A 13,735-nucleotide genomic window follows, 5' to 3' on the forward strand; every position below is an offset into this window, starting at 1 on the left:
TCCAAGCATTGTAAAAGGTCTCATTAAAAATATAATATGACTTGTGTTCCGCATGGCATGACCTGTCGAAAGGTTCACACTATGCTAGGTATCTCTGCAAAGGTTCACACTGATGGATATATTTAGCTGAAGCATCTGTATATTAGTGAAGAATAATTATTTACATGTTCATGCATACCTCAGCAAGACAAATATATAGGATTACGAAAGCACATAATATATAACTACAGACATCAAAAGTACAAGTTAGGCCAGAAGTTCCTTTATCTAAAAAAATGTGGAGGTCGAAATGAGTGAGCTCAACACAATCCTAACAAAAAAAAAGGAGTGAACACAATACAGTTTGTATACATAATTATTCAAATAATGGACCGACGCTTTCTTGGAGAAACTAAACAATCATGCTTCTCTTCAACACATGAAACTTCAGCGACAAGTTTTGTATACGGTGGCAGCCGTGCCTCCCATGCAACTAAAATAAATTGATCGTTGGGTACAGAAATAGATCCAGTTATCAGGTCTCCAAAAGCAACATAATTTAACTTCTGTTTTGGGTAATGATCCTTTTCAACGCGAGGTGGCATCAGACGACGATGCGAGAGGGTGGTGTTGAACGTGCTGATGTCTATTGGACGCTCATTCTCAAGCATTTCTTTTGGATGTTCACCATACATCGATAAGTTGTCATCCACCATCCGCTTGAACCGATTTAGTATGCGAAGCCAGAACTTAAAATCATGGTTCCCACGGAGCAAATCAGCAATGACATTCGCAGTGATGAGAGACCCTCCCAGTACTGTTGATAGCTCACTTGCTACTGCTGCTAAGTTTGGATAATCCTTTTCATCCATGCTTCCAAATGCTAACATTCACTACTACAAAAACGTTGATTTGTCCCGGTTGGGAAACCGCTGTTGTCCCGGTTTCCCAACCGGGAACGCCTGTCCGGGACAAAAGGGGGTGCCCTTTTGTCTCGGTTGTGGCAACCGGGACAAAAGAGGACCTTTTGTCCCGGTTGGTAACACCAACCGGGACAAAAGGTGCAGCCAGCGCCCACGTGGCTGGCGCACCCTTTTGTCCCGGTTGGTGTTACCAACCGGGACAAAAGGTCTCTTTTTTTTTCATGTTTTTCTTTTCTCAATTCTTTTTCTATTTCAATTATACTTTTGCATTTCAATTAAACTTATGTATTGGAATTCAGTGTGTATGATCTCCACTAATATATACATATATATATAGTTACTTATATAATATTTGTCCTAGATAGTTTTCATATATAAATTAATTCACTTATATATATATGTATACACATATCTATACATGTGAATTCCTTTACATATGAAAATGTCTAGGACCAATATTATATAAATATATATATATACACATATATATTATTGGAGTGCTTATATATATAATACATACATACTCCATCATATTTGCATAGGTATATTCGTTCTTAATTACATAGTAGAATTTGCCTTTTGGAAATTTAATACATACATACATACTCATAAATAGAAATTTAATACATAGACACACATATATATTTACATAGTTATATTCGTTCTTAATTACATATATACGCGTATATTGTCATATTTACTGTGATTGTCAATATTAGATATTCCATCATAGTAGAATTCGCCTTTTGGATCGAGGACTTGCTCAACAATAAATCCGGAGAATTGTTCTTGAATCGCCATAACCTTTTCCTCCGGTATGAGTTTATCGCGCATCTCCCCGACCTATGGAAAAAGGGGATAATTAATTTCGACTAATTAAAATACGAGTTCAAATATTAACAAGTTTTTTTACTTACTTCCTCCTCCCAATCTGTCCAGCCCTTTGGAGGACCTACCAGACCATGGATGTTCTCGCATACATAGTATGCGCACAATACAGTGCCTGGTTTCTGCCTCATACACTTTAAGAGAGAAGAAATTATCAGGTATTTACATGAATATATAATAAAACTAATGAATCGTGCAACGAATCATCCAAGCGCGTACCGGAAAATCTGTCTTGATCTTCAATTCCTTGTCAAATTTGCCTGGATGATTTTTAGCGAATTCTTTCCAAACCCTGTGCATGATTAGAACAATTATAGTCAAGTAACAAAGTGATTCAAATTATCGGTCATGGACGGAGTAGTGGTAGAATTACTTTTTCATCATGTTAAGAAGATTTTCGTATTGTTCTGGAGGTCTCCTCAATGAGTCCATAACCACGAGTAGGCTATTCTCGGGAATTATGACAATTAGGACAAAGTGTTCACTGCAAGATTATACGGAGGCAGTTCTTGGTAGTTAAGGTTTAAACAATTCGATTATAGAATAGAAAGAGTTAGACGGAAGGAATCACTCACGCAAAGTTGTAAGGAAACAATATCATTTGCTTGTTGTGATGAACGCTTATGTACTTGAACAAGTTTTGGAATATGTCATCGGGATTGTCCCGTAGAAGCCTCCAATTACAAGTAATTGGGTCGATGAAGCCGAGGTGAGAGTATCCCTTTCTTCTGCAAGTATGTATCTCCATTCTACATGATACCGAATAAATCAAGAGATCAGTATGTTGAGATCATGCAAAACAATACGTAAGGACAGTAAAATACTTACAGAACCCACAAGCCGACCATAGAGATGTCGAGGGCCTCCTGATGGAATAGTTGGTAAATTTCTTCCCAGTTTATCCATATAATGGCCTCCCCCCGTAAGAAATCGTCATCTTTAATCTTTGCGCCCTGCATGAAGATGCAATCGGCCATCGCACGCATGTAGTGCTGGTGCAGCTTATACATTTGCGTTGGAAGCACAGACACTACTTCGGGGGATACAAGAGTTTTGCCGATCTCAAACGTCCATTTGACGACCACATCGGCCTTTGGAATATCTTCTCCCCCTGCAATCTGAGCGGCCGTCAGGTTTGATTCTTTCAGAAATGTAACAAAGTCTTGTTCTTGCGTCGTCTGTCCCACTACGAGAGGCTCTATTGATTGTTTCTTTTGGGCTCCGAGCTGTGGAACGTCGGACGACGACGACTTTGATTGTCTCTTCTTTTTCTCAGTAGTTTTGATAATTGTGCGTTCGTAGTCTGAAGGGGGGTCTCTCGGAATGAATTTTCTCTTATTTGCTTCGCACATTCCCTTAAAAAATTTCAAATCTATCGGATTTATCACTTTCTCGGGCTCCGGCTTCGGCTTCGGCTTGAAGTGCTCTTTAACTCTTTCTTGAGTTATCCGATCGCATTCTTCAAGGCTCATGTCCCAGGGTTTAATAGGAGCCTCCTTGGTTTTCTTCTTCTTTTCCTTCTTCTTTGGAGGCTCCCTAGCCGGTGCAGCTACCTTCTTTGCCGGCGGCCGTTTCTGCTTCTTTGCCGGCGGCGGAGGGGGTGACCATGGAGGCGACGGTGACGCTTGAGTGTTCATCGGCGCATGAGATGATGGTGATGGAGAATGTGCCGGTGAACCTTGCCGAGACAGTGCTGCCCTTGGGGAGTTTTGCGGAGATGCCGGTCTTGGAGAGGCATGCTGAGATGCCGGTCTTGGTGTTTGATCATCCGACTTTAGGACAATGTAGCGCTTATCCCATAGGATGTAGCCATGAATGGCTTCTGCTAGTGTCCTCTCCCCATCGCCTCCAGGAATATCAAGCTCGAGCGTCTCCCAACCCTGGCACACCTGCTCCACGCCAACTCTTGTGTATCTAGGCGGAATTTGCTGCCCGTGGTACACGTCGCCTGGTTCGGTTGGCATGGCGGTACCGTACGCAACAGTGAACATTAAGTTCTTAACGGCAGTCTGCAGGTCACAAGGTGTCCGGTGGGTGATCTCATCCACTGGAAATCGCTGCGGGGCCGACGCTTCAACTGCGGCCTGGATCCCCGTGGGCTCGGCAGCGGCGACGTCTGTGGAAGCGCAGCTGCTTTTCCGCTGAGACAGGTGATCGGCTGCGACACTAGGCTCTGGAGGCAACGTTTGCGCTTGCTGTTGCTGGCTCATTGCTACGGCCACTTGGCGTTGAACCTCTTCCTCCAGTCTTTGATCGTGTGACATGAGCCGTTCCTCTAGCCTTCGCAGGTGCTCCCGCTCATCATTCTTTCTTCTTTGCCGGCTTCTATATGAATCAATGTATTCCCTGAACCCATACTTCCACGGAACCACGCCTTTGCCTCTTGTGCGGCCCGGATGCTCTGGATTCCCAAGGGCGTAAGTCAGCTCGTCCCTCTCTCTATCCGGCTGGAATGTTCCCTCGGCCGCTGCTTGTATGGCCTCCTGTAGTCTCTGGGCTGCTCGCTGGATGTTTGGCCCATAGATGCAGTCACCAGTCAATGGGTCCAAGCTTCCCCCGTGACCATAAAACCAGGTCCTTGACCTTTCAGGCCAGTTCATGGTCGCAGGTCGGATGCCTCTGTCAAGCAGATCCTGCTCCATCTTCTCCCATTTGGGTACTGCAAGCTTGTAGCCTCCTTGGCCTAGAGTGTGATGGTACACTTTCTTCGAGGCGTTGTCTTTGGCCTTCTGCACCTTCTGAAGCCCAAGCTCTGAAGACTTGTATTCCACAAATGCATCCCAGTGACCCCTGAGCTTTTCGAGCTCGCCGGTAAATACGGGTGTGGTCCCGGTCTTGATATATTTCTTCGTCAAAATTTTCTTGAATGATCGCAGTTGTTCGGCCATCTTACTCAGGGTCCAGCGCTTGCATATCTCTTCGGATTCAGCTGGAACCGTGAAGTTTTTCTTAAGCTCCCGCCAGCACCATTCTTTTTCTCTTTCGGGTACCGCATCCCGTTCCTCGCTTGGATTGGACGCTTTCCAGAGCCTAAAGCTGATCGGGATGTGGTCCCTGACAATACATCCGGATTGTCTTATGAATTTTTTGGCGGCAGCTTCTGGAGCGATCGGTTCGCCATCTGGACCAACTTCCGTTATAATGAACCGCCCTTCCAGTTTTTTTGTTGGGCCTCGCTTCGTCTTTTTCTGCTGCGACGATGATCCAGACGGCTATAAAAAAAACATTCATAGTATTCATATAGATTCAGATGAAAATATGATTGTCACTACAAATAAGTATAGTTTTGATATGTACATTAGCACTTTGTTCAGCAGCAGCGTCATCCTGAATAGATGGTGCCTCAATTCCATCACCGGACATATTCAAATATATGTCGGTATTGCTGCCATCATCAGCTTGTTCAGCGACATCTCCTTGACCTTCGCCAATCATATTCAACAGGAACTGTTCGTCTTCCGCGTCTGTGTGTCGCGGGTCCATCGTAACTAAAATATGAATACAAATAAAACCCTTAAAAATTATCTAAATAATCCACTCCAGAAATTTGCGGCTAGGGATAGGCGGAGGGCCGAGGGCCGAAGGCGAAGGGCTCAAAGCCGAGGGCCGGAGGCGCACTGGGGCGAACGCGGAGCCGGGGGGGACGTGGGCTCAGGGCGAGCTATGAGCAGAGACGGAGAGAATGATTCTTTTGCATTGGGGGCTTCCTTGCTAGGCTTTATTGAATTGGGTCCATATATGATACTCTCTCCATGTCAAAATAAGTATAGTTTTTTGCATCCAAATTTTGTCCCACAAAGAATGTAGTTTTAGCTTGTAATGAGATTCATCTAATTAAAGCAATACTAATTATACTCTCTCCATGTCAAAATAAGTATAGTTTTTTTCCTATATGATTTTTTTGTTTGATTTTCTTTCTGGAAGATCACATCTAGATATAAGTGTCACTATCTAATGACTACTTGGCTGCAGGTAATTGTGATGGATGGGGTGCTTCCATCAAGTTTGGCCCTGTCCACATGATATTTTAGGTGGTCCATTTAGTTTGCCACAAAATTCTAAGATCTTTCAATCTACGTGCAGCGCAAGAGAGTCATCGGGGTCTTATGTTCTTATTGACATGTGGTTTTTTATCACTTTTTTGTTAAGTCCAAGCCAAAAGATTCTCAATTTTAATTTGAATCATTTGTTGAGTAGAAATTATAATATCTGTTGTCAAAAAGGAAATTATCATCAATTAAAGGTTAGGGCTCGGTTGTAAGACGTATTTCGATTACCAAACTTTACCAATTTTTTGACCAATAATTAGTCAAATTATATACATATATATTTAGTGCACAAAAGTTACATCACTATATTCATACTCAAATCAAAGGAATTTAATGATGAAGATTCTGTAACTAGCAACTAAGAATATATAATGATGAATTAAGGGTCAAAATCTACCGAGACTTTCTCCTATAACAAAATACAGCCGACATTGATAGAGCAGGCGAAGTGCTAGAGTAGGTAACACTGTCAAGTGACACCATAAGAGTATGAGACAAATTCTAGATGAGGACATCACAGATCGGCATGTGTAGTAAGACAGAAGTATCCACTAGATGAGGACATCACGAACTCCCGATCTGTAAAAGAACAGATCGAAGAATACCCACACAACAGGGCGGCGGCGCGGCGGCGTGCAGTGGAGGCCGCCGACGAGGGCGTGCGCGTGGAGTGGAGGCCGGGGGCGGCGCTCGCAGGGACGACGGCGCTCGGTGACGTGGGCTCGCGCGGCGGGGCTCTGGGCGGCAACGTCGACGGCGGCGGTGCTCGGGGAGCTCGAGCGGTGGGGGGAGCAGGGGAACGGACGGCGCGGGAGGGAGGAAGGGCGAAGGAGGGAGGAAGCTAGGAAATATATGGGGGGGCCTTTTGTCCCGGGTGAAGCCACCACCCGGGACAAAATGACCTTTTGTCCCGGGTGGTGGCTTCACCCGGGACAAAAGGCCCCCCCTTTTGTCCCGGGTGAAACCACCACCCGGGACAAAAGGACCTTTTGTCCCGGGTGGTGGCTTCACCCGGGACAAAAGGGGTTTTTGGGCGGGCCGGGAAAATTCCCAGCCCGCGGCCCACCTTTAGTCCCGGGTGGATCTACCACCCGGGACAAAAGGGGCCCGTTTTCCCTCGTTCCCGCCTAATGTTATGTTTGTTTTTGTTTCTTTTAACTTCTCTTTTAAAATTGGCTTTCATTTGTTATTTCAGTTAATAAAATTATGATTCCAAAAATTATGGAACAAAATTTCTTATCTCTATATAAACTTGATACACGCAACAAAAATAATTAATTTTCATTCAAGTGATTGGGTCAATGAAATATCTAACTTTTTTGAAATCATATTTGTTATTTTGACCATGCAAAAATATATTAGGTGAAATTTTTTTTCAAACTGTTGCTTTTCGATAGAAAGTGGATTCTATCACGATATTAACGTTTAAAAAGTGAATTTTAGATAAAATTAAGCAATTTCATGATATTAATGAGTAGTGTGTGAGTTTGAGAGATAGTGTGTGTTAGTGAGATTGTGTGTGTTAGTGAAAGAGTATAGTGTGTTAATGTGAATGTAATTTCATGAAATAAATAAAATTAGTTGAGTAATCCATTATTGAATGAAAATTATAATTGAGTCTAGTAATTAAGTGAAAAATATATAAAATAATATAAATAACACATAAAATATAATTGTACAGTACATATATAATAAAAGTATTCGAATTGCGATTATGTTTTTATACAATAATATAAAATGATTCAAGTACATGAAGGATTAGCGGTAACAGACTTTCTCTTCACAAATGTCCCTTGATTATGATCACGGCGCAAGTATGGAGCATCATCATTGGCTAGCAGGATGCATGGATCAGCATTTACTTCGAAAGGTGGAATGGCAACAAAATTATTATATTCTTCTGAAAAGTCTGTCTTTTACCATGTTGAAGACGTCTTTACCACTACGGTGCATCGGTTTTGTTCGGTGGTCCGCTTGGCCTTTGAAATGCTTGCCCTTCTTTCGTACCGCATGCCTGATGGGAAGAAACCGACGATGACCCATGTATACAATCTTCTTACAGTGAGTCAACCATATATTATCGGTATCATCTAAACAGTGTGTGCATGCTTTGTATCCCTTGTTCGAATGTCCTGACAAGTTACTAAGAGCAGGCCAGTCATTGATCGTTACGAACAGCAATGCTCGTAGGTTGAAGTTTTCCTGTTTGTATTCATCCCACATCCGTACACCTTCATCGCCCCAGAGCAATAAGAGTTCTTTGACCAATGGTCTTAGGTACACATCAATGTCATTTCCGGGCTGCTTTGGACCCGGGATAAGCACTGGCATCATGATGAACTTTCGTTTCATGCAGAGCCATGGTGGAAGATTGTACAGACAAAGAGTCACAGACCAAGTGCTATGACCACTGCTCATCTCACCAAAAGGATTCATGCCATCCGTACTCAAACCGAACCTTATGTTTCTCGCATCCAAATCAAATTTAGGGTACGTTCTATCTATTTTTCTCCACTGCGACCCATCAGCGGGGTGTCTCAACATCGAGTCTTTCTTGCGTTCCTCTTTGTGCCATCGCATCAACTTAGCATTATCTTTATTTCTAAACAGACGCTTCAAACGTGGTATTATAGGCAAATACCACATGACCTTCGCAGGAACTCTCTTCCGGGGAGGCTCTCCCTCGACATCTCCAGGATCATCTTTTCTAATCTTGTAACGCAATGCACTGCATACGGGACATGCATCCAAATTCTCGTACTCGCCTCGGTAGAGGATGCAGTCGTTGGGGCATGCATGTATCTTTTGCACTTCCAGTCCCAAAGGGCAAACAAGTTGTTTGGCTTCATACGTTGTGGCAGGCAATTCATTGTCCTTAGGAAGCATTTTTTAACAAGTTTGAGTAATTCACCAAATCCCTTGTCGGATACACCATTTGTCGCCTTCCATTGCAGCAACTCCAAGGTGGTGCCAAGTTTCTTAAATCCATTTTGACAATCTGGGTACAACAACTTATGGTGGTCCTCTAACAACTTCTGGAACTTCAACCTCTCCGTTTCACTCTCACAGTCTGCCTGCACATTGTGCAATGCTTGCCCCAGATCGTCGCTGGGATCATTTTCTGCTACATCTACTTCGGGCTCTTCCATGGGAATATCGTCATCGAATGCACCGATTCCAGCATTCCCGGGAAAGTGGTCGTCAAAATCTTCTTCTTCATTGTCTTCCATGGTAACCCCCTGTTCTCCGTGCTTCGTCCAACAAACATACTTTTTCATGAAACCATTTGCGAAAATGTGGCTGTGTAGGATTCTTGAAGATGAGTAATCCTTGTTATTGTTGCAATGAACACACGGGCAGCACATAAAACCATTCTGCTTGTTTGCCTCAGCCACAGACAAAAAATAATGCAGGCCATCAATGAATTCTTTCGAACGTCGGTCAGCATTGTACATCCATTGCCGGTCCATCTGCATTTTAAATAAATCGATTTGAATTCTTTACACGTATCGAATAAATAAAATATATCAAACCTAAATTAAACTAAATGTAACATAACATGAATAATTAAAAGATATGCAATATCTATCATACATCTTGATTAATTAAAAGGGGTACTTAATCCATTACAGAACTTAACAAAGGAGTACTATACATGAAATTTAAAAATTCGGTCAACAACACATAGGTTTTCAACCGTCCTTGCGTTGGAATGCAGAATGTTCTAACGGATTTCTTGCTGGCGCAGAATAAGATGGCGGAGCTGAAACCTCCGAGTTTGGTGGTGACGAACCGTAACGCCGCAATAAATCCTCAAGATCAAACGGAGGTTCCTCGCCCCTTGCCATGCATTCTCTATATTCTTTTTCCAAATAACGGAGCGCTGCCCTATGAAAAGCACTAGGTTTTTTGGACCGACGACCTACTCGAGTTGTGCCCTTCTCTCCAGAAGGACAACGATCACCCCCACCGGCGCCACTCCCTCCAGCTGTTGAAGCCATATTTTACTGAAAAATACCTTTATTTTCCACAAAATTATAAATTCTTACCATTACAAAGCAAAAATTATTTACTATTACAATTACAATGATCAGATTAATAACTCTTGCAAATAACAATGAAATTATATAAAAAAAGACGAAATGTATCATTAATCCTCAAGAAATCTCTAATTAATTGAAAGAAATCTCTATAACTTCTAATTACTTTGACACCCTTCAGTTCCAGGAGTACACTCTTTTCAATATCCAGAAACCCTCTAGAAGAAAAATAAACCTTTATTTCTGAAAATGTATATGTCAGTAACCTCAACCCTGCGGTGATGACACTGCCTTTCGGGGGGACACGGTGCGGTACAAGGATGTCACCAATCGGCTAGTCGCAGCACCAACATTTACGATTAATAGGCACATCACTTGGCATAGGCAGCATGCTCGTTGATATGCTCTCAGTACAACAACGGGCATGCTGACTGCGTCAAATGCTGTCTTCTTATCAATCGGAAGTGCTGGTGATGCGACCAACCGATTTGCGACGTCCTTATAGCGCATCGTGTATCCCTGAAAGGTAGTGCCATCACCGTTGGATGGAGATTAACGACGTATACTTGTTTCGAAAAAAAGATTTTTTTAGCTTCTAGATGGTTTCAATGTGAGCCTGATTAAATACATCACTAGAGTGTCAAAATAATCCATTCATAATACAAAAAATTCTATAATATACTCATTTCATTAATTCATTCATGAATAAAAAAATCAACTATCCACAATATGGTCATATATACAAGTACATCACATGAAGTATCTACACTCATTCTAAAAATTTCTACTATCCATATACTCATCTAAATCTAAAAGAAAATTACACCTACATATACAATCTAGCTAGCTAAATGTCCAAGAAATGAGCTAGCTACACATTTTCTCTATTTCTAAAGTATGAAATGAGCTATACAAGCCAAGGAAGAAGAGAAAAACAAACCCCAAACCTTTAGAACAGATGGATGGACGGGGAATCAAAGATCCTCACAAATGTGGTGAAGAAATGAGCAAGAACTCCTCTATCCCGAGCCAAGAACAGCAAGAAAACAAGTGAGCTGAATGGCTCGGGCGGGGGGAGAGGGAAGGGGATAAGGGGCGCAAGTCCTTTTGTCCCGGTTGGAGGCACCAACCGGGACAAAAGGGGGGACTTTTGTCCCGGTTGGTGGTTCCAACCGGGACAAAAGGCTATGCGGGCCTTTTGTCCCGGTTGGAACCACCAACCGGGACAAAAGGCTCCCATTTTGTCCCGGTTGGTGTCTCCAACCGGGACAAAAGGCCCCCGTCCCCCCCGCTGGCCCGGCTAGCCGTTGGACCCGGGACAAAAGCCACCTATTGTCCCGGGCCCAAAGGCTGCCGGGACAAATGGCCAGGAACAAAGGCCTGTTTTGTAGTAGTGATTTTAAAGAGGTACTTGTACTCCTCATGAGGCAAACTTTTCAAATATACTGCCTCAACAGTTCCAAACCTTGCGAGATTTGGAATTCTACTTATGATTATCACTTTGCTACCAACAGCAGCTGTGCATTTCAAAGATGAGTAGAACTTCACCCAATCATCATCATCCAAATCTGTATGAAATTCAACAACAGCTAATGTTCTCCTACTATGAAACTTGACCTGATCCATGCTCCATATGCTATCTCCATCAATGAACATAATGGAAGAGAAGTGTGATTTGATACGATCATTCTTGCACACATGAAAAACCAAAGTTTTCTTACCGACCCTGAAGCCACCAATGACTGGAAGCACCATGGGGGCATCACGTTGTCCAGGGTCTTGAAGTAAGATGTTGATGATATGCTGCTTCTCAACATGGCGCCCAAACATAAAATTGTCAGTGTAGAGGTATGTGTCATAGGGCCTTCGGTAGCGATCACACCCTCCCAGGAGCACAACAAACTCATTCATGTTAGTTATAACAGCTTCTAGATTTTCCAGTAGATTCTGCAGATCATTACTTTGAGGAAAACTTCGTGTAGCACCAGAAACTGTACGTGAACGCTTAAAAGGAATAATTGAAGAAGAAAAGGAAGAGGAGGAAGAAGATGTCAACTGGGCATCTGAGCTTCTCACCACCTCTTGTGAGATTCTCTCCAAAACAGATTTATGCCTGAAGATATCCAGGATGTGGTACCCATGGTACATACTCTTCACGAGCACCTTCAGCTGCATTAGCATACTACGATTGGTGATGTACCGGATGTCTGCCTCTTCGATTACTGCATGGATCCTTAATAAGAGTTGCTGCAACCTTTCCAGCTTCTCTTCTATGGTAGTCTTGTCCCTGTACTTCATCATGAGAAAGGAGACCATTCGGTTAAATATTTCTGTTGCAATAGCTGATATGGCTGCCTCCATCTTGATCTATGTCCGCTATATGTGGATATGTGTTTTTCATGGAAGTTTGGTTGTGGCTTGGAGTGGTAGTGGGGACAACACATGTATAAATATATGCAGTGGCTATATGTTTAGTAGGCTGGCAGTAAGAGTTAGGTAACACTTTAACATCACTGTAGTTGAATGAGTAACTAGAAAGACTCCGTGTGCATACAAGTCAATGGTCAAGTCTAATTCATGTCAGTATTGGTGAGGCTAGTTTCTTTCCCCAGATCTTGACGATGATAGCTTCTATTAGGTGGGGCTTTAATGTCGCTGGTTGAAAGAGTCCATGGATGTCTCTTTCTCCAAGTCTTATAGCACTAAAGCATATCTGACTCATTCACTATGGTACAAGACTAATTCAACTAAGGGATATTGTAGCAAAAATGTGAAAATGGTTTACGTTAAATCATGTTGGCTTTTCTTTTCTTTATAATTGTTTTACAAAATCGTAATGAAATTCGGGGGATGCCCCATGTTGGAAAATGTTGGCTTTTCGTTCAGTTTGAGATCAAGCTAATAACTTGAAATTAGAGTGCATTTGAGTATAATAGCATAATAGGATTAGAACAAAATTATTTGGATTATGAGAATGTAATATACAACTTAAATACTCACATTGGATGTTTTTTTTCTCACGCGCATCATGTGGAATCCTTTGAGCCTAGTGTTTACAAGATTGATGACACAAAGATGTGAGACAAATTATCTGCCAAAAAACATGTAAAAGAGACATGAATCACAGATGTCCAGAGAAAATCTTTAATCATAATCACCAGATCAGGATGGACCAATTAGGGCATTTCGAATACAAGGTCGTGTGGTCATGCCATTTGGTCTGACCAACGCACTGGCCACTTCAACAATTTGATGAATACGGTATTCAAACCACTGCTTAGAAGGGTTGTACTCATATTCTTCGACTATATATATCCTGGTGTACGGTGAAGGGTTAGAATCACATGGTGACCACCTCAGGCTAATGCTCCCCCTTCTACTTTATTTGAGTTAGGCAGAGATTGACATCTGTGGTTTTCCATTTCAACCAGAGATCCCAACAATGAGACCTTTTTCATGGCATCTGTCCTCTGGAATTAGAAGAAGCTATTCTAGCTCTTCTTCCCCCAAAAAATGCCTTCTACCCTTTTTTGGGTAGCCCGCCCCGGCTATGTTAATAGCAACCATTGCAATTATAGCAATTTTGGACTATGTTCCCGGCGCAAGGCAGCCCACAGTGATATAATATCTTTTCAAGAAAATGACACGAGAATCCACGGTGAAAAAATAAGGATATCTTTCTATATCGACATATCAGTTGGAAAAATGATAGGCAAATTCCTACCCATCAAAATCTGTCTCCAGGCCCTATTGTTAAGAAAAGTGAATTACTCTTCACATTAACAGCATTCAACCATCCGTGCAACCATATGCTTCGACCTGCATTGAAAGCGGATCCATTGGTTGAAATATGTGT

The 13,735-nt window shown here is 42.4% G+C and overlaps 1 protein-coding gene across 1 annotated transcript; it reads right to left on the reverse strand.

The window, feature by feature from the left end:
- Positions 1 to 165: 165 nt before the first annotated feature.
- LOC120666423 (disease resistance protein RGA2-like) lies at positions 166 to 12,333 on the reverse strand. The gene is made up of 2 exons (XM_039946270.1): positions 11,279 to 12,333; positions 166 to 870 (listed from the first exon to the last, which is right to left on the reverse strand). The coding sequence occupies exons 1-2, from the start codon at positions 12,238 to 12,240 to the stop codon at positions 360 to 362; spliced, it is 1,473 nt and encodes a 490-aa protein (XP_039802204.1). The 5' UTR covers positions 12,241 to 12,333; the 3' UTR covers positions 166 to 359.
- Between the last annotated feature and the right edge of the window lie 1,402 nt (positions 12,334 to 13,735).

This window comes from Panicum virgatum, chromosome 3N (assembly GCF_016808335.1).
Source record: "Panicum virgatum strain AP13 chromosome 3N, P.virgatum_v5, whole genome shotgun sequence".
Taxonomy (NCBI): Eukaryota; Viridiplantae; Streptophyta; class Magnoliopsida; order Poales; family Poaceae; genus Panicum; species Panicum virgatum.